Source organism: Protopterus annectens, chromosome 10.part0 (assembly GCF_019279795.1).
Source record: "Protopterus annectens isolate FY-2018-M chromosome 10.part0, PAN1.0, whole genome shotgun sequence".
In the NCBI taxonomy this organism is placed as follows: domain Eukaryota; kingdom Metazoa; phylum Chordata; order Ceratodontiformes; family Protopteridae; genus Protopterus; species Protopterus annectens.
The window spans coordinates 1,656,712,116-1,656,734,002 of NC_056744.1; the positions used below are offsets into that span (position 1 = coordinate 1,656,712,116).

Here is a 21,887-nt window from a genome sequence, read left to right on the forward strand (position 1 = left end):
CAGTCCTCCCAGTTCTACTTAAAAGATTCCTGGGAATTCTTGAATCAGGTCCATAATTGCCCTCCTTTGACTGGTAACTGTACATTGGTCACCCTGGACATAGTGGCCCTTTATTCCAGCATCCCGCATCAAAGGGGTTTACTTATGGTTTACTTTTGGTGGGAGATTACCTTGCCAAGCACACTAATACCCCCCCATAGAGTCCCAAATTCTGTTAGCTCTTTTGAAATTAGTGTTGAAAAACAATTTATTTTCTTTCAACAGTACCATCTACCAGCACGTACAGGGAGTAGCTATGGGGGCAAAGATGAGTTTTGAGTTCCTGGGAAGCAGATATGCTTACCAAACTAGATGGTTTTGAATATGTCTCTCTATATAAATATATACAGATGACATCTTTTTCCTTTGGATAGGGCCCCCAGGTGAGCTTGATGCGTTCTTACACAAAGTTAACAGCAGTGTTGATTTTTTTAGACTTTACCCTTTCAGGTAAGTGAGAAACTGTCCATTTCTTATATGTGACCCTCTCCATTGACCCCCACACTAACAAGTTCTCTTCGATATCCATAGAAAAAGTACCTTCCACAATAACTATTTGGATTTTGGCAGCCAACACCCCTTTTTTATGAAAAAGAACATAGACAAGGAGCAATTCGTATGCCTTAGCTGCACTGTTACTGAAGATGAAAATTTCACAAAAGAAAGTCTCTTTCTTAAACAGTTATTCACAGACAAACACTACACTTAGTGGACACCCTGTTGGAGGAAGTTGCAGTGAATAGACACAACAAATACCCCCCTATTTTGTCAAAAGGCTTTTGCCCAAACCTAGTTCCATCTTCCAATGACGGCCTGTTTTTTCCTCTTCCAATTTCAGTCGACATAGTTTCTAGGAGCTGGGATATTATTTCCAGTTGCCAAGAGATAGGCAAGGCACTAGGTCCCACTCCATCTTTCAGTTACAAGAGATCCCAGTCTTTCAAATCAGTATTTGATCTAGCTGGTCAGAGAAATGTAACCACACTTCCCTCTTCAGTTGGTAAATTTTGTTGTGGGAAATGTGTTTGCTGCCAGTACATTGCAGGTGGAGACTGTTTCACCTTACACACTCCTAGACAAGTAATTCATTTTTCAGACACATTTGATTGTAATTCAACTTGCATAGTATACCTTGCTGTTTACAGTTACTGTAAGGCGTTCTATGTTGGAAAAACTATTAGGAAGCTCAGAGATCGAATCAAGGAGCATTATCAGGCCATTAGAAAAGGTGATGAAAGGAATGCTCTAGCTAAACACAAGCTACCCAACCCTTTGCTCCACTTTTAAATTTCTAGTGTTAGACAGTGTTTTCTTGATCTATAGAGATGGGAACCCCCAGCTAAAAGTTAAGGAGCTTAGATGGCAGGTTAAACTGCAAGCTGACACGGCCCCTGGGCTTAATGGTAATCTTAATGTAAAATCCATCTTTAAGGGGATTCGTTAGTGAGAATTCTCCCCCCACACCTTTGCATAAAGAGTTATACAGCAGCTTTAATTTAAACAGTGTTCAGTTGATAACCTTTGTATTTATGAAGACGTTCGACTGTTAAATAACTTTAAAATGAACTTGACAACAGACGAATGTGCTTAAATGCAAGCGTTTCATTTTATTTCAAATTTATTTAAAGTTTTCTTACACTGTTGTCTTGGTGGACATTTTTACTGTTAGAGTAAAAGATTTCAAAGCTACTACACAAAATGAAGTGATTTTTCATATCCAAAAAGTTTTATGGATTCATTTTAAATATGTCTGCTTCTACTGGATTAAATGATCACATCAGTTTTAAAGCAGCATTTAAAAAGAAACTTACGAAGCTCTGTTATTGGTATTTCATTCAACTACCTTTTGTCACAACCTATTTTTAATGCAAAGTTACTTACTCTGATCACCTATCTTTTTTTAATACCTAAGACAATGCATTTCTTTTAACTAACCAGTCTGAAGAAGTCTTCTTTACTGATATGAAACTGTTTATTGGTTTTGATAATAAAGGATTTTATTGTCACCTTGTGGGAGTTCACTGCTGTTTTTTTATTTTTATTATTACAGTACAGTAGTCATTGACTGGTATATTTTTAGTATCATAAAACTCACCAATAACATCCTGCTCAAAACATTTGTGCCACTGAGGATTGTGTCCCAGAATATTTTCAGGTTATTTATTGAATTACAGCTTTCATTGGTAAAGTGAAAGAAAGATAATATGTCCAACTTAGATTTTATTCCTAGGGTGAATATGATGGGGGTGGGATTAATAAAGATTATGAGATGAGCACTTTGAATTAACAGTCTGCTAAAAGAAAGATAATATGTCCAACTTAGATTTTATTCCTAGGATGAAGGTGATGGGCATGGGATTAATAAAGATTATGAGATAACCATTTTGAATTAACAGTCCTACGATGCTTTTGCATGAAGATGTGCAACATGGTAGTGGCCATACTAGATGTTAATGAGGCATTCTAGGGGAGAGACTAAATAGCAATGTGCCCTCTCCCAGAAATTCCTCGAAGAAGCAATTAATTTCTCAGCCATATAGATTAGCAAAGCCATTCCTTACACCTCACAGTACTGAACATGACCAAAAGGCTGTGTGCATCCACTTGGGTAGAAGTAAGTATTGGTGAGTTTAGTGGTTAGATAAGGTTAGGAGGTGTATGCATGAGTATATGTGAGGTGCTGCATCTGCTAGTGTAAACCTACCTGGAAGGTAGCAGTAGTAGGGGAACCACTGTGTTAGGTTAGGCTGTGTGTCTGTGCATGTGTGTGTGTGTATATGTGTGCATGGGTGTGTGTGTCTGTGAGTGCGATCATGTGGGGAAGTGTGTGCCATGTGAAGTATCCACCCTCAACAATTCTACCTTTCATTTCTTCTGTGATGGAATGGGTGTCAAGCCTGCACACACTCTTACACTAACAAGCAACTCTTGCAACACTGTTAGGTCAGGGGAACCACCAAATACCAGGAATAAGTTTAATATCTTGTGCCTTAATTGCATTTAACGGGGATACTTGTTTAATAACATGCGAGTCGGGGGACTGGTAGACACCAGGCATACTTTGGATGCACTGAAGGATAATGACCTCTGCTTACACAACACAGCCTCCAGCACTTAACTACCGCAGAAAGTGCTGATTTAATCTCCATGGTAACATGGCCTTTTTACTGCAGATCTTAACGTGATGCAGTAAACAGTTAATTAATGTTTGGGGACAGTATCGTGATCGGTGTTAGCCAACAGTGGGTGGGGAACAGAAATATCCTACTTCAGACTACTCCTTGCACTTTGAGGAAATCATCTGTAAATTTATATTTCTCTTGAGTTGAAATTTTACAATGGCAGGAGGAGGACATTTCTATCAGTGCGGGATACCAAGGAAATCTACCTACTGTACCAGATCTCCTGGAGGGACAGGTTCTTCCAACTTCCTCTAATAAGGGGTTTATGCAAATACCAGGGCAGTCCTTAATGAATTAGCCATAACAAATTACTGCCTGCATGGGGTGAACCTAGACTTTTAGATTAAGGCTGAATAGATTCCATCATTGACCCTTTGACCCCTTGTTCATAAGCCACAGTTCCAGGAAAGCCTTTCCATCATGATTGCAGTGTTAAAGTTGGTGGTGGTTGTTTGTTTTAAATCCTTATTTGAAGTTAGCCCGATTCCTAGCTGCAGTACTGACTTGTTGGAATATATACCATGATAGGACCAAATTGCATATTTCTCCTTGTTTACTATCCATCCAGTGATTTTAGAATATTTTTGCAAGACCTCACTGATTTTCTTGCCAAATGAGTTTTGAAGCCCCTGAAATGTCTTCATTTGGGTGATTTCAGTATTACATTTATAAACCAGTGACTCTTGTAAAAAAGGCTTCCTGCCAGTTGCAATTAGTGTAGGGTTTAGACAGATGATTACTTCTGCAAATCATAAAAGTGAATCCACTTGATTTTCAGTTTGGTGTGGTCAGACTTAGATGTGGATCAATTCCCTTGGCACCAAGTGTACTCTCACACTTGGCGCCCCTTTTAGGGCTGCCAGTATCAAGTTAGTTGATAAAACTGGTTCTTCTACTCAACCCATACATCTCAACTGTCCCAGATTTTCAGGGATGTCCCTATTTTGACCAGATTTTGACTCGGATTTTAACTCTGTCCCTCTTAATCACTCATAAAACTGGTGACTTTTGGAGAAAAGGTGGTGTATTACATGTAAAAAAATAATGACAATAATTAAAGATAAAGACTTATTTTACTTCAGAAAATGTAATTCTGTCAGTGTTTTAAGTTAATAGGAGTAATATTTTAAAAGTGTCCCTGATTTCTGGATTTGTCCCTGATTCTGTTGAGATTTGTCCTGACTGGTTGAAAGCTATTACTCAACCAGTGCCCTGCATGGCTTAATGCCAACAATCCAGAGTTCCTAATTTCTATTATTAATAAGGAGCTTGTACAGGCTGTGGGTCAGTAAGTCTATGTAAACTGCGTTTTCTGAGTGTAGGAATGTCTTAGTCTAACCAGATGCTCCATTCGATTAGGACAGCACAGAACATGTATGTGTCAGTATTCATGTATCTCGACAAACAGTGATGTGTATTGTGCGCAATCATCATGTAAAAATTTCTGCTAAAAAAAAAAAAAAAAAAAAAAGTAACATTCATATCAAGAAAAATTTCCTTCATGTCCAACTGAATGTTTGTGGTCCTCCAAACCATCCATTATTTATGAAATCTGGCCTGTTATTACAATATGAAGGCATTTTCATCCTGTGTGTGTGACACCATCTCAGATCTTCTTGACTAGAGTTGTTTCTATTATAAGTTCTTTTTCAACAGAATGTATTATAACCTGTCTGAATGTCATGCATCCAGTTAAACTCCAGGCATTTCAGGTTCTAATTATGTCAGTTTTTCTATTTTCTATCTTATTTAATAGAAGCAATAGTTATACATCACCTTAAAACTATCAGGACCCATCTTTTGTGTAGAAATACTTGCCATCTCTTACCTGCTCATAAATAGCAAGCTTACTGAAAAGGTGGTTTTGATTCTGCTGCAATAATTTTTATTTTATCACGACTTCCAAGATCAACAGGTCCAATTAAACTAACTGAAAAGCAATATAATGAAAGTCATAACAGGCAATGCTGAAATGTCAACATGCAAAAATATTAAAATACTAAAAGTAAATTACCTACTCGCTTACCTGTGTACAGAACTGTATTTGCCCCCCCCCCCCTCAGGACCCATGTTAGTGAAACTCTGAAATGAGTGCAAACAGTGGACTGATGTTTGTTGACTGGTTGCACACTATAGCAATGTATCTATGTAGTACATTTATGCTACTAGTGGGTAATTTGCATTCAATATTATAAAGATTTGGTAGTTCAGGATTTTTCATTCAGTATTATGGCTTTCAGGTGACTGCCGTGTACCCATGATCAACTTCAATCTGGCTTCTGGAAGCCACATATTAATGAGCTTTTACTCATTATAATCAAAACTTGACTGACAGACCTAGCCCCTCGGTAAACAAGCCAACAGACCAAGTGTGCAACCAGATAAAAACTTTATTGTATAAAACTGAATTCCAGTTAAGTGCCTTCGAACTTCCAAGGACTTCATCAGAACTGGAAATTAAACACACAGAACTGCTTAAATACATAACACTACAGTCACATGACTGTCAATAAATTACTTAAAATCAATCAGACCCCAATTTAAAAATAGCATGCATAAATAAATAACAAACAAGCAACATCATTGCACACATATATGTCAATTTAAAAATATGTAGTAAGGTTACAACTTTGTAAAAAAAACTGACATTTAATCCTGGGGGTTCATTTGCATTTACTCTTAATTGCCACAAAAGTTAATGATACTCTAAAGTGTATTTTTAAAGTCCACCCCTAGAATTTTGTATAACTTGTTCTAGCACAAAGTAAAAGATTATTGGTGGGACGAAAAGTGCTTAACTGGAATTCAGTTATATAAAATAAAGTTTTTATCTGGATGCACCTTTGGTCTGTTCACTCATTTATTGAGGGGCTAGTTCTATCAGTCAAGTTTTAGTTTTTGGTTCGTTTGTACTGACATTGTCTGGTTTTATTTCTTCGGTTTTACTCTCTACAATCTCGAACAGCCTTCTGGTGAACAGGAAGCAGTGCTCATGCATTACGCATCATCCCTGAACTATCAACTGCATTAGGCAAGGTGAGTAATAGGAACCTCATACTTAGAATATTGCAAAGTCCTTTACCTGGCTGCATGCAGGTTATGCACAGTGCCTCAGCTCATTTATTAACAAAATACCCACAAGCATTCTTCTGCAACCCTGTGCACCATGCAGTGGCTACCAGTACCTCTTAATTGTGGATATAAATTCTTGTTCTGATTACCTAGCCCTGCACAGAAAACACCCCTCCGACATTACGGAGCTACAGAAGTGCTACCTGCTGGTCAGATCCCTCTGCTCAGTGGTAAAGGACCTCTAATGATTCAAGGGTTTGGTTCTGAGCACTAGAGCTATAATTCCTTTTCTTAGCATGCTTCTTACTATAAATTCTTTACGTTAAGTGCTACAGTTTGAGCCTCAACAGTAATGTGTCTTTTTAAAATGTACCCTTATAAAGCTGCAAACCATTTTAAAACTGGACAATGCAAGATTTAGATGCTCAGATATTTGGATGCAAATATTTATATATTTGAATATTTATAACTTTGATATAGCAAAGATGATTTATGACTATGCTCAGTTAGTGTTTTAATTAGTCTCCAGACTGACGTGTCTTGGTGAGGTCTTAATGATGAGATTTTTTTCCCCAAGTTTAAATGATGTTTTGGAAATGCTGTATTCAATAGGATGTCCTACAGCACTATCCAAAATATGTTAAGATTTTGGCAGCATTTGCTTTTCTCAGAAATGCATGTATTCAGTAGAAAAAGAAGCTTTGTACCCTAATTACTATTTATTCTGTCATTGTGACTATTGCCAAAACAGATGCATAGTCTATATGTATCAAACTCTGTATATAGCTCTTACACTGCTGGAAAGCAAATTATTGGACATTAGTTCACAAGATGGCTTTCAAGTATAACATTACAAAAGAAAATAGTTTTTGCATTGTTAACTAGGTTGATGACTGATCAGGGGAGACATGCTGATTATTCAGGATTAAGTTGTGATATCAAGATGTTAGTGCTTTTGGGCAAACAGGGCATTTGAATCTGTTTTTTTCCAGATGGAAGCCATTGTTCACTTCAGTTGTGTCTCTGGCATGTTTTATACTGGATTTTCTTATGTTTTCTTCTACCAGTATTATTCATTTAGTAATGTTAAGTTTAATAGGATCTTCAAACAGGTTTCTACAGAATGTTATTTTTTTTCTGTTTTGGTTAGAGTATTTCTGTTGTTTCCCCCACATGATTTGTAAAATACTTCTCTGCATCATCCCTCAGTCATCAGTTTATAGTTCATAACTGTATTTCTTTTCTATATCCCTCAGCTTTTCAACCCACAAATACTTTCTGCTATTAAACATGGTGCAACATAAATCATGATTTGTATGATACTGTTTTTCTTTTAGTACTATCTTCCTCATCGTTTTATAGCATTATGAATACCACCATGGGTCTTCCCTGAAAAGAGGCCACTAGGCTAATGGGACTAACCTGGTAACAATGAATGAATGAATGAATGAATAAAAAATGGTTGAGCTACTTCCTCTTTTGTGTTTTCCTGGAAAGATCAAATATTTTCATTATTGCATCATTGTTTCTGGGCAGTGTTTCTATTATACATTGGTTTTCCAATGACTCTCCTAATGAAGATTATGACACTTTTATTTTGTAAAGTACATTTAAACAGCAGTATCACAGTTTTGTTCCAGATTCACTTGCTGGTGATTTTATAGTTTTTACTGAGTCATCAAGTCTGACTATTATAAGAGTCTAGGATTTAGTTTGAGCAGTTAACATGTTAGTCAAGCACCTCAATTTCATTTGCTGTCTTTCTGATTTAATAACCACCTCATGTTTCATCATATTCTATTTCTGTGTTGCTATACTCATCTTTGAGAAGTTTACCATAGTTAGATGCTTCTCCCTGGATTTATCTTTGAATACCTTTGAAGCTCTTGTTACCCTATTAGATAGTACAGCCTTCTTTTATGCATATATATTTTTGTCAGCTATCTTGCTTCTTGGTTTGGCTTTCTTTTCACATAATACTGTATCCAAACTGCTGCCTTCTCTGACAAAGTCATACTGTTTCATTATATATTATTTTATTTCTATCTGTCTTGGTGCTCCAGGCATAGGAACAGTAAGTTCATGAAATCAGTACTGCTTCAGTTTTTGATGTTTCTAAACAGTTCTTCCAGCAGCTACAGCATGTAAAATACTGCCTCCTTCTATAGTTGTATAGGGCTAGTGGCAATGCTCACCATCTAGGTGCCTGAATCACTTTAGCTACAATTATAACCTATCAAGACATGGAAGCAGTATACGTCTCAGTACGTAGTCCACTGGTCATTTGATGTGGCTACTTCAATGAGTCATGCTAACTTTTTTCTTCAAAAAGAATATACGATTTTCTTGATTCTACGTCCTGAATGGATGATTCTGAACACTGTTATTTAACCATTTGTATCCCAAATACTGATAAACATGCACTTGGTCCAGGAATTTTTGGTATTTTCTAATAAAAAAAAAAGTGGACTTTCCTATTCCCCTTGAACCTGGACTTGTATTCCTGCTTTTGCTATTTAATAATTACCATTGCTTCTTGTTTTCTGTCCCCCTTCTAATTTAACTTCCATATCTGTGAGAATGGATATCCAGTTATGTGTGTGTTCCTCATTGTTCAAACTTTCACTAAATCTGGATCCAAGCATTCAAAAGGAATGTATGCAATCTCACAGCTACAGTCCTCTATAATAAATTCATAAATGGTTCACAACTCCCTCAGAATGTGATGAAAACAATTTTGCCATAAACTTGTTTACAGCAACTGCAAGGAAAATGCTTTCTGAATATTTAAAGGATTCAGCACTTTTGGGAACCAGGTGATCACATTACATTTATAAAGGGAAGGCAGGCTGATTTATACAGTGAAATTCAACAAACATTAAGGAGCTTTTTTTTTTGCATTTGCAATTCCGAGCCTCCTTTTTTCACATTTTTTTTTTACACTTTGTAAATCAGGTTAGTCCTACTAAGCCAGTATATATTCTTCCTTGATCATATTCTTTGTATCACATTCCTCCAAAAGTTGATATTTTCTTCCCGCATTGATCTTTATGCTGTATTTGTTATATCTGCACATTTAAAGCCATATGTTAGAAAAACAATTCATCTGCTTGCATTCTATAATCGAACAACACAGGGAAAAAAACAAGACTTGCAGCTGTGCTTTCTCCAATCTCTCAAACTACTTTTAAATCATCCACAAAAAAAAAGCCAGTACATCTCTTGCCAGTTTTGTTCTGTTCAACTCAGCTGAAGTCCACAACCTCATCTGCTAAGCTAGTAACTTAAAAGGTTGATTGCAAGTCAAACAACTGGCCTATCCATCATTAAACTCCTAGAGTTGTACTAATTAAAAAGTGGAAGAAAGACTCAGCCAATCAAAAGTCCAATACCCTAAACATCCTGTACTGGAGGCCTATGGGATACATGCTAATGACCCCTTACGGACATACCAGTGTTTCAGATAAAAAGTAAAAAGTCATGGGCTTCCAGAAGCTATGCAAGTCTTTCACTTTACATTCAGGCCAGTAAAGCCAAACCCTACTAACAGCAGACAATCAATGTTTCAGCCTTTTTATGTCCTCATCAGTACAGCATGAGTGGATTATTTCGCTATACATCAAAAACACAGGGGTGAAAGCTCTGTTGGATGCAAGTAAATACTAAGGTGCCTTCAAAATATCCAAAACAAAATGCAAGCAAAGGGTGAACATTCAATAAAAACTACAAGAAAGAATGAAAGATTCAGCCAATCAGAACTGTATTATTACTAAACATTACAGTAGCGTCATGAAAAAAGTAATGTTGCTTTTTCACAATAAATTTTTATACAATTTATTCATATTTGGTGCATTTTAATTCCACAAGCATTCAACAATCTAATAATGCAGACAAAAGTTATCCAATGCTTTTATTGCAATGTCATTTTTTTCTGCACCTCTCAGTTATTTTTATGTTTTACAGAAAAGTTCATCGTAAGTTCTGAAACAAATATAAAGGTACTGCCTCATCTACCATCTGCCATGTTGTGTGACATTTCTGTAGTTTAACTCCTTGGCAACAATGCGTCAGAAAACATGTTTGTTTTGGGGCAACTTTATCATGAGGGCTGAAAAGTACTGGGAACTATTAAAACTGAATTTTTCTACATCAAGGTAGACTCGTATTACTGAAGTAATAACTTGAAACAGTATCAGTATGAGCATAACTCAGGCCAGTCTTTTTTCCCCAATTAGGTGTTGCAGGCCATAGATGGCAAGGCAGAACTGGTTTCTTGATCATATTATATCCCTGCATTGAACTGCAGTTGAGCTTCCCATCACACAGTCCTTAACATTTGACCAAGTTCAGTACAAGAATGATCTGGTGCCCCTTCCCCTTTGTTTTTGTGTTCGCTGTTGTCCCAGTGACAAACTGAAGGCAGTGCAGCTGATTCAGGTAAGGTAATTCTGGCTAATAACCAAGAAGTGGTTATCTACCTAAACCAACTTGCACCGCTGTTTATGTACGAGGTTCATCATGTGGTACACGGACCACCATTTTATTCTGAAATCTATCCTCTAAAAAGGACTGGGAAAAGACTTGAGTACAAGCGTTGGTGTTCTCACTTTCTGGCAGTAAAACTTAGTTTAGCAGAACATTATGCTTACTACCAGTGAGAAATGGTTAAGAAAGCAGCGTTTTGTCTAAGAAAATATGAGTACAGGTGAATTCCAAGTTGTTGACATCCTGTGTATCTCCACCTCTACTCTAAATTTGCTTGTCCTTTTCTGCGGAATGTGAACTTGCTCCATGATCCTCCACAACCAAGTTTGACTCTATTAGATGGACTGAGGCCTCCAGGTGAGATGATGATGAACATTAACAGAGGGGAAGCTGATTATACCTTTTTGATGGGATAAGTTTCCTTTGCTAGATTACTAGTACCTTTCAACATTTAAATCAGTGGAATTGCTTGTCTATCGACTTCAGTACCATTACAAATGATAGAACTTACCATCCTAATGCAGCAGTTGCATTCTAAATATGGACTCTCCGCAATTATTTTTGGTTTGTCTTATTTCCTTAGGATTTTTCTCAGAGGGTGGTCAATGAGGTCGCTCCTCATTCTCCTACATTCTAAACTACAGCAATCCACATGACCTCCTACATTCTAAACTACAGGAAGCCACATCACTTCCTACATTCTAAACTACAGGAATCCACATGACCTCCTACATTCTAAACTACAGGAATCCACATGACCATTTCTATTCATACTCAAAATACAGGAATATGGCAGCACAACTACTCTAACGACACCCACTCATACCTATGTCTCTCTTGGTAATGTCCAAGTTCTGGACTCCTTTGTGTAAGGCCTGAGTATATCCATCTTTGCATATACTGTACAGAGCTTAAATAGAGCATGACTAAGGTGTGGCTGTCATGGCTGTCTGCAGGGATTCAAACTGTCTGAACTTGAACCCCTATACTGTTTATGGATGACATATTGGACTTGGCTTCAAAAGTACATGGTCTTGGTGTTGCTGTTGATGACAGACCTTTGGTTCAGTACCAAATGTCAGCAGTGGTCAGGTAATATAGCAATAATTAAAACATCAAATGCCATAGGAAGACCAAGTATTCTTTGTCCATATCATGGTATGAACTACTGTAATTCCTCACAAAGGCTGCCCAGTGTGGAAACACATCTGCATTATTTCAAAAACTTATCTGCATAGTTTGAAAGCTCTGCAATTATGCTACTTACTAGTACAGCTCAACACTGCCATCATATAATCTTTGTCAAGTGGAGCTTTTATTGGGTGCCAGTGAGACCACTTATTTTTACAAGGTTCCAGCAATGGTTTACCTTGCCCTACATGGCCCATATTCCAGTATTTCAATTAATGTCATACTATCCTGGTCTTGCAAAGCTTACACTGGTGATAATGATGTCACATATAGTCACAAGGGTCTTCTGTTTAATTTACCTTGGTCTATGTGGCCTGGGTCCCAGTAACATAAAGAGCCATCACCCAGCCTATGCCTCCATTTAGGTTCTGTTGCATTGTTAGGGTTTCCAAAGGTGCACGAGCAGGAATTCGGTCAGTTTTCATCAGGTGTTCTACCTTAGGAACTGTGGCTTTTAGAGTCTCCTGTACAGCAGAAGGTAACTTATCCCTCAAAATGCTTTATTTAGTTCTCTCAGGATGGCCACTGTGATCCAATCATTAAATACGCTGGTGGCAGTTGAGGGTATGTCTTGTGTGACTCTGTTGTCTTCTTAAACTACTCCGTTCTTGGACTAACCTACTTTTTACTACATAGCTCTTCAGCGGTCAAAATAGCTGTATCAACATTTCAGCATTTTTATCCATGGTTATAAACAGATACTTTCACTGTTTATTCTGTTTTACTACTACTAGTCCAATAATTCTCAGGATATTTACACACTTTCTCCATTTGCTTAATTTCAGCAGATGATTAGGATTTTATAATGTTGTGCTGTTAAAGGATACCATTCCTATGTCTGGGCATAGGAAAATGTCAAGAAGTTAGTATGGTTTTATTCTTTAATGACTGCAAGAGTGCTCTCCCTCAGTATCCACAATGCAATCAGAACTGCTTCCTTCTGTAGTTCATATGCAGTTAGCTGTTACTAGGAGCATAATTAAATATGCTTTAAAAGCCTTTATTAGCATAATTGTTTTCAGTACTACTGGAACTGGGTATCTTTGCTCCACAATTCTCTAATTACCGCTTACATGTTGACTTTTTTTTTCATGCATCTCTCCATCAAATAGGACATTGTGGTTACCAGTTATGGACAGTTTGACAGTCATGTCTGCCTTTGTCTTTTATTTTTTCCACTATAATGCCCTTTTTTCCTACTAAATGCTGGTACAAGATTATCCCATTTAACCATTACCCATCTATTTGCATATTTTAACATCTGCACAAACTTCAAAGTAAACAGCATTGCTACATTATTGACCATTTCAGTACAGAGACCCACAAACTATAACTATATCCCAGCTAGTAACAAGATGTGCAAGTGTTTCCAGTTCTGTACTGCAGAATCAACATTTACGCATTACCTCCTCCTTTTTCTATGGACTTTGTGACCCAGCATGTGTACAGTTCAGTGTCTTGAGCTGCTGCTATTAGCCTTTCATCTCCAAGTTTAAGATTACCTCTCCATAGCGATTCATGTGTTAAATCTTTGTCAAAATGTGGTCACATCAGGAGTTTCCTATGTTTGCCATTATAAATTGCAATCTTTCTTACTTTGTTTTCTTCTTCTCAAGACCTTTATATCTATTTTTATGCTTTTTTATCACTTTCTACAGCCTTCTGTTGTCTGTACACTTAAGTGTCGGCACCCATAGGCATTCTATTCTGAAATTCTTCAACTAATCTGAGCAAGGATGTCACCTTAGAGTTATGTGTTCAAGGGTTAGAATTTTCACTATGTTTGGATCCTGTGTGAATGGTTTGATGCTGTTGAAATTTACCTGGACGTCTGAAACATTTATTACATTCAGCACATTTATATGGTTTATCCACTGTGTGAGAGTTCTGATGGTGTTTGTGATACCTTTGATGGTCTTTTAGATGTTCTTTTCGAGTAAAGTGCTTACTGCATTCAGCACATTCATATGGTTTACTCCCCGTGTGAGACTGTTGATGATTTTTTAGGTGGCCCTTTTGTGTAAAACCCTTACCACATTCAGTACATTTATGTGGTTTATCTCCAGCATGAACAGCACGATGCTGGCGAAGATTACTGAGACGTGGGAATGATTTACTACATTCAGCACATTTATATGGTTTCTCTCCTGTATGAATAACAATATGCTGTCGAAGATTGCTAAGACAAGCAAAGCTCTTACTACAATCAGTACATTTATATGGTTTATTCCCTGTATGACGGTTCTGATGCTGTTTTAAGCCTACCTTTTGTGCAAAGCATTTACCACATTCACCACATTTATATGGTTTCTCGCCAGTGTGAATAACATGATGCTGTCGAAGGTGACTCAGACGTGGGAAACTCTTATTGCATTCAGCACATTTAAATGGTTTCTCTCCCGAGTGAATGGCATAATGCTGTCGAAGGTTACTGAGACAAGTAAAACACTTATTACATGCCGAACATTTAAAGGTCTCATTCCCTACATGAGAGTTCTGATGGTACTGCAATTGTCGTTTTTGTGCAAAGCATTTACCACATTCAGCACATTTATATGGCCTTTCCTCCGTGTGAACAACTTGATGCAGTTGAAGGCTACTAAAACGTATGAAACACTTACCACATTCAGCACATTTATGTGGTCTCTCTCTTGTGTGAAAAGTCTGTGGAGTTTTAAGCTTAGTGAAACTAGTGACACCCTTACTGCAGTCAACATATTTATATATTTCCTTCTCTGTAGGAGGTGTCTGACTTGTATCACAATCAGAACTCGTTTTGCAGGTCTGTTTCAAGTGGAGCAGTGGTACATAAGTGGTATGAAGTTTTTTGTAGCTCTTCACAGGCTGAGCACACTGCTGCTGGTTTTCTGATGGGGGATGTACTGGAAGTGTTCCATTGTCACATTCTGATTTTTTACTGCAGTCCTGTTCTGACTGAAGCAGTGCTACAGAACTGGTGTGAAGGCTGTCACAGCCTTTCACAGGCTGAGTACACTGCTTCTGGTTTTCTGATGGAGGATGTACTGGAAGTGTTCCATTGTCACATTCCGATCTTTTAGTGCAGTCCTCCTCCGAGTGAAACAGTGCTACACAACTGCTGTGAAGGCTGTCACAGCCTTTCATAGGCTGAGAACACTCCTGCAGATTTTCTTTTGGGTGATGAGGTTTCCCAAGTGATACTTGTTTACTGGAACTTGAACCTTTCACTGTGAATCCAATACCTAAAATAAAAAAACAGTAATTATTTTATTACAAGGAAATAAATAATTAGACATTTTCATCACAACAACATGTATGCAATGTTTACTGCTATGATGGTTAGGGTGCTTTGGATTTTAACATTTTACAGAAGTATAACAACTCATCTGTGATTAGTTCTAAGAAGAAACAAATTTAGAATTTTTTTTTAATAGCACACTACTTTCATGTAGATACAGTGCACAATACACTGACAAAACAAATTTGACTTGCATGCTTCTGTAAAATTCCTCACATCACATCTTCCAATTCAAGAAGCCTTGCCAGACAAATGGACAATCACAGAAGAAAATTGTTGACAGCTTAAATGGATTTTGTTTTGAGAAATTAAGATCAGAAAAGTTTTCCTGACATGGATGCTGCAGAGTTTCTTTTTATTTAGTTTTATGATCTTAACTTTGTGTGTGTGAGAGTGTGTAGAATAACTAATAGATAAATCAGACAAAATACAAACTCTAAAAACTGTATACACTACATGCATGTGTTCAAATACAGTATGTCAGACAGTTTATAAACAAATTATATCTACAAATTATATCTACATTCAAATGTAAGTATTTTTATTCAACTTACATTACTATACCTATTACCATAGCTAATTTATGAGAGTATGCATGATTAATAATTTCATTTTTTAGAATTGGAATTTGACAGCAATAATTTTTTTTTATTTTTGTATACACATTTCTTTATTCCTACTTAAATTCACTAAGCAATGATACATGGTTTCATCCAATTTCTCATATTTTTTTTTGCAATAGACAATAAACACTAAATTGCAGATGACTCATATTTAGATACACAGTTAGTAACCAATATATTAAATTGTTAATCTTAAAATTATTTGTCCATAAAAATGAGCAAAAGTTTGAGAAGGTTTCCAGTACTCAACTATTTTAAACACATTCATAAAATACATGCCAATAAAACAGAAAATGCAGATTGTTAACCTTTGCAACAGACTAGCTTTTTCAATTTACCAAAGCTTCATGTAAATATTTACATTTATATGTAAATAGCTTCTACAATAAATTTGCATATTTCACTGATTTTAAAAGAAAAGAATTATCTGACTCATGGATATCTATTGATGAATTCTGACCAAAGTCATTTCAGAATGTAGCAGCTATATTATTACAATTAGTTTGAATTCTTGTGTTCACATTTTCAGGAATATATATATATATATATATATATATATATATATATATATATATATATATATATATATATATATATATATATATTCCTAAGTATTTACATTTTTTTTACAATCTCAATTCATTTCCATATTTATTTGTAGACTAGTATTTAAAATATTAGTTTTATTGTTATCAAATTTAAGATTTTAAATTAATTGCAAAATGGTTTAGAGACATATCTAAATAGGACAAAGATTCATTAATATTTTTGATAATGTCAACAATATGTCATTTACAAACTACATTTATTTTACAACTGTATATGGTTTTCAAATACAAATACGTTAACAATTCTACTAATGTTTAATAAGTTAGCTGAAGGTGCCATTGCCAAAAGTAACTGGGGAGGTAATGGACATCCTTGCTTTTCTGTCTTTTATTACCTACATGTGTTTGGATAAATATCTCCTGGTGCTTTATGATCTTTCTGTTTAATAATTATTTATAATGCTGCATTAAGTTCCAATAGTTTCATTATCTTCAGCAATTTACTGATTAATATTAGTTACAAAATTATTATACTACTAGCTACATTTCTTTCACTACTTTATACCATCTCAAATTATTTTAGGATTTCCTCAATATCACTAACAACTATATTATCTGTAGAGTCCTTTGTATCCATTATTTGATTTCTTTTTGATGTTACTTTAATTATGACTGCTAATCTATATAGACATTTTTGTGTTAGAGAATATTAATGCAATTTAACTCTCTCTAAAATAAATCTAAAATATAATAAAGCAGAAGTCTTTTACAACATTTTGAATGTTCATTAGCTCCCTTCTGAACTTTTAGTTTTGTAATATCCAAATCTGTTTTATTACGGATTTCTTTTTCTCATTCCTTAAGTTTGCTTCTGCACCATGATACAGATTTCTTATACCAAAAGAATTTTAAAGTGTCTCAAGACATTTATTGTTTATTTATTTGATTTTTTTACCAGGGTAGTACACTGATCACAAGAAACTTTGTGCAGAAGCAGCCCAGGTAAAGCATCTGAGGTAGGAAGATAACCCACAGCATTCTGATCTTCCAACATCAAACGCAAGTATGCCATTAAATTTCACATTTTACAAGTCATTGATTGACATGAAATTATCAATTTCTTTCGATGGCCGGTCTTTTTTATTCCTTCTGTTTAATTCCATTTAATTAAAAAATATGATGATTATGGAAATCTAGCAAATATAAACAAATTATAACTATCAAGTTAAAATGACTGCATTATGGTTGAACAGAGTGCATAAAATAAGTTTAGATGAATCTACTCTTGAGATGAAAAAAGTGAAAATGTCTGTGTGAGTCTGTTCTGAACACAGAAGAATAATGTGTTAACCACAATGAATTATATCATTTTTTTTCAGTTATATCTTTATAATTTAATATTTCTGTCTATTTTTAATTGCTTTTGCTGTGGCTGAAATGATGGGTTGTGTTATAGCATGTATATCTTCGTCTAAAACACAATTAATGTCTCCATCTATAATTATGTTCCTGTTTACATTACTTGTAATGATATTTAAATATTTTAGCATATTTTGCATATAATCTATGGGCCGAATATAAATCGGCAAGTATAAATAATCTGTTTTCATATTCTGTTACAGTTAGGCAAACATTCTTTACTTGGGTATTAAACTGTTGCTCTTCCATAAAATATAGGCACCTCTTATTGAATGCTTAAATGAAGAATCTATTAAAACTGTATAATTAGTAAAAACAAACATTTTCCTACTACCTTCTATCATGTTTCTTATAAAAATAAATCTGTCTTATTCAATTTTATATTTGCTGATGGACTACCTCTTTTCTTCCCACTATTTAACCCATTAATAGTGTTAAGCTTTAGTATTTTCCATAAAGATTTTCCATAAATAAGTGAAAAGAAAAAAAAATTAAAAAAACATAGAAATCCAATGTGTGTATCACATCTAATAATGTGAATACTCCAAAATAAAGCATTATTATCTAATTATGATTCATACCCATCAACTGATACTTTATCTTGCAAAACACTGGCTGGAAAGAATCCTGCAGCTATTCACCAAAATGCAATTCAAGCTCCAGCTTTGGTACAAGAGATGGCTTCCAGTAATTTAGAGGGGGGGGGGAATCAAAATGCAATCAGAGCCAATTAAAATAAATGAAACTTTCAAAAAAGTATCAACTCTTAACAAAAGCCAGGAAAAATAGAAGAAGCTTAAACTAGTTATTCCAATGACCTGATAAAATGGCAAAAAGCATATGCTTAAATGAAAAAGGCTGGCTAAGTATGACACTTCAAGAAGAGCCGTTTCAAAAAAGAAAAGGTAGCTTCACAAGACAGTGCATATAGATAAAACCTGATATTGTCTGTTGTACCAAGTTATATAGTAAAGCAGATTTCTGTAGTATGTTGTCAGCAGTATTTTAAATGTGGGGGTGAGGGTATTTTCAGTGATTGTTGCATGTATGTGATAAAGATATTAAACAAGTACATTTTTTAGTTTTAAGACATATAGGCATTACAATGTAAAAAACTGAAGAAAGGCTGGACAAAACCAAGTTTAAATTAGTATGTTATAATCTTGGGCTGTTGAGGTGGGGGATATGGTATAAATGTAAACTGATTACATTATAGGTAGAACTGAAATGTTTTATCTATTTTTGCATAGGTGACTGCTTGGATTAATACCCTGGGCTTAATCTAAAAACAAGTGTTTTTTTTGTGAGCACATAATCTTGAAAAGTAAATGAGGAATGCCATGAGAAGTGTTACGTGTCTCATGTATGTGATGATATTAGCCGTTTGGATTAAGAACTGCAGCTGAAGGCAGTTGTACATTCTGTTCTTATGTTTCCACAGAAATAAGCCATCTGCAGGTGCAGGCAATTAATACTGAGAGTTCTGGACATTGTTTGCTAGGGAAATGCAAAATTTAAAAGGTACAAAACCAATAATTTCAGTAAAAAATAAAGTTTGAAATTATTGGAAGTAAGAGCAGTTCCTAAACAGCCTTATATATCAATGCCATGTATGATTTAGTTTTATTTAGGATAGCAAGTGCACTTTTTCTTAAGGCTAAAAGTCAATGCTGTCTGAAAGCATACAATCCATTTTTCATATCTGGGAGGGGGATAGAGATCAGAAAAGAGGAGACAGCAACCAGTGCCAGTCAGAGCACAGGCTATAACATGTAATTTAACATGGGCAACCTTAATTTAAGGTTAGTAATTATGGGCAATTGTTCCTATCAGGAATCTAAACTACATTTTTTTTGAAGAAGTTCACAGTTTTGTGTGTTTGTTCAAAGTTAATAGGTTAGGAGTGTTCTGAAGGTGTATTTAGTTTTTTTGTTTGAGAGTTTTCATTAAAAGAAAAAGTCTTGAAAAATATGAGAGGTTCAAATAGAGACGCCGAGAAACAACTGTACAAGTTCAACCTGACAAGCATTAGTGTGCGCATGTAACACAAAGTTGGAAATACACATTCAACAAGTGGTCATGTATAATGGGTAGGAACAATAACTTTATAGCATAATTGCTACACTAGCCATATCATTTTTTAAAGTAAATGGCCTTACAATTAATTAATCGACCCTATGTAAGCGAAAGCTTACAATTTCGAACTGTCAGAACAGCGATTTTTTCTCTAGGGAAAAAAAAATCACTGTTCCAACAACAACAACAACAACAAAAAAACACTTTAAACATTACATTAAGTGGGGGGCTTCACCCCCACACCCCTCTAATTAAATATACCAACTCCGAGATCGCACTACAGTGCCAAAAACGGCAAAGTAATGAAGCGGCCAAGCAAATTCTTTCCCAGGGAAAGAATTCGCTTAAAAGCTGCTTCAATCTTTTGCTGTTTATGTCTTTTGAGTTCGACCAAGATGCATTCAAAAGAATGCGTCTTCGGTCTTCTAATAGGGAACCCTTTTTGTGGTAGTAAGGGGCTATTGGCAAGAGAGAAGGATTATCTTAGTATGTACTTCTACCTACAACTGCTACCATGGAGCTTAAGAAAAGTTTGGGAGAAATAATCATCTTTAAGCAGGAAATATTACTTATAGATAGGGAAAGGAACTTGATATGCTATAGTGAGGATGTATCTTGGGGACCTACAAGAGAAAAATATTACAAAAAACAGGGTAGATTTCTGAAGAAATGTATAAAATATTTGGAGTGGAAGACATGTGTTTAGTAGTAGAACATAAAGAATTTACATATTACCTCCTAAAGTACAATAACTGGGTTAAACTTGATAGAAATTATATTTCACAGGAATGTGCATTTCATTGAAAGCTTCAACACATCCAATAACTATTTTAGATTGTGCACCAATAAAAACTAAGATAAAAATGCAGGGTAATGAAATAAAAATGATACACTGGTGTTTACCATCTACTTGTTAAAAAAGACAGGAATTAAAGGAATGGCTAGTGGAAACCATTTGGGAATTATTATGGAAGATAGAAATTTCTTCAGACCATATTGCCAAAGACTGAGATTAAATGAAAATGGAATTTAAAAACAGATTAGAAATAAAAAAAAGAGATATTGTTAAAAATAGTAATTATTTAGAGGGGTTGACAAATGTTAATATATTGCAGAATAAGGGAAATTTTACAGAACAATAAGAGATGCAACTGCAGAGTGCTAAAGAGAAAATAAGGGAGTTTCTGGATATGATGCAGGAGTTTAGAAAATCTGCTGTTAAGCAACTGTTTTTGGTAACCCCAGAGCACAAAAACTTTTAGCACAATGACTTAGGCAAAAGAAAGTAGAAAGGGTTGTCACCAAACTTGGGGAGCCTATATAAAAGAAAAATAACCAGAGATCCTGAAGTATGAGATATTTTGGAAATTTTATGAAAATTTATATAAAGGAGAGAAATACGGAAATCTAGAAATAGAGTAGAAATTGAAATATTTATGGACGACTTAAGTATGTCATGTCTGGAGGTAGATGAGCCTCACAAGTTAACAGTTAAGATTGGAGGAGACAAGATAAAAACAGGAAAGTCTCCAAGAACAGATAGTATTCCATTGGAAGTTTGGAGGGAAGAAAATGAAGACCTGGAAGGTTTTGTTTTAAAATACTGTTAAAGAAGGGAGAGCGCAAACATCAGGGAAGAATGCTGAGGTGGCTTTAATACCTAAAAATGATAAAGACCCATCAGACCCAGCTTTGTATAGTCCCATTCCAATTTTAAACGATGATTACAAAGTGTTTATGTCTACACTGGTTAAAGAACGGCAAAGATTTTGTCAAAATTGATAGATATGGGTCAATATGGTTTTATGGAGGACAGGCAGACATACTGCAGCATTGACAGAACAATGATAATCCAGAGTGAAGCAGAATTTTAGAAAATATCACTGTTGTTGGTGGGTCTTGATACAGAGAAACACTTGACAGAGTAAGCTTGGCTTTTATGAGCAGGCAATGGAAGCATTTGCATTCCCTGTTA

At 35.4% G+C, this 21,887-nt stretch overlaps 1 protein-coding gene across 1 annotated transcript in view; it reads right to left on the minus strand.

Annotated features, from left to right (window-relative positions):
* LOC122814379 (zinc finger protein 845-like) overlaps positions 1 to 21,887 on the minus strand; it is a 281,439-nt gene that overhangs the window by 177,990 nt on the left and 81,562 nt on the right. The window contains exons 6-7 of the mRNA XM_044086963.1: positions 13,730 to 15,190; positions 5,073 to 5,151 (exon numbers count right to left, since the gene is read on the minus strand). Of these exons, the coding sequence (XP_043942898.1) occupies positions 5,073 to 5,151; positions 13,730 to 15,190 (1,540 nt within the window). The remainder of the gene's footprint in view (positions 1 to 5,072; positions 5,152 to 13,729; positions 15,191 to 21,887) is intronic.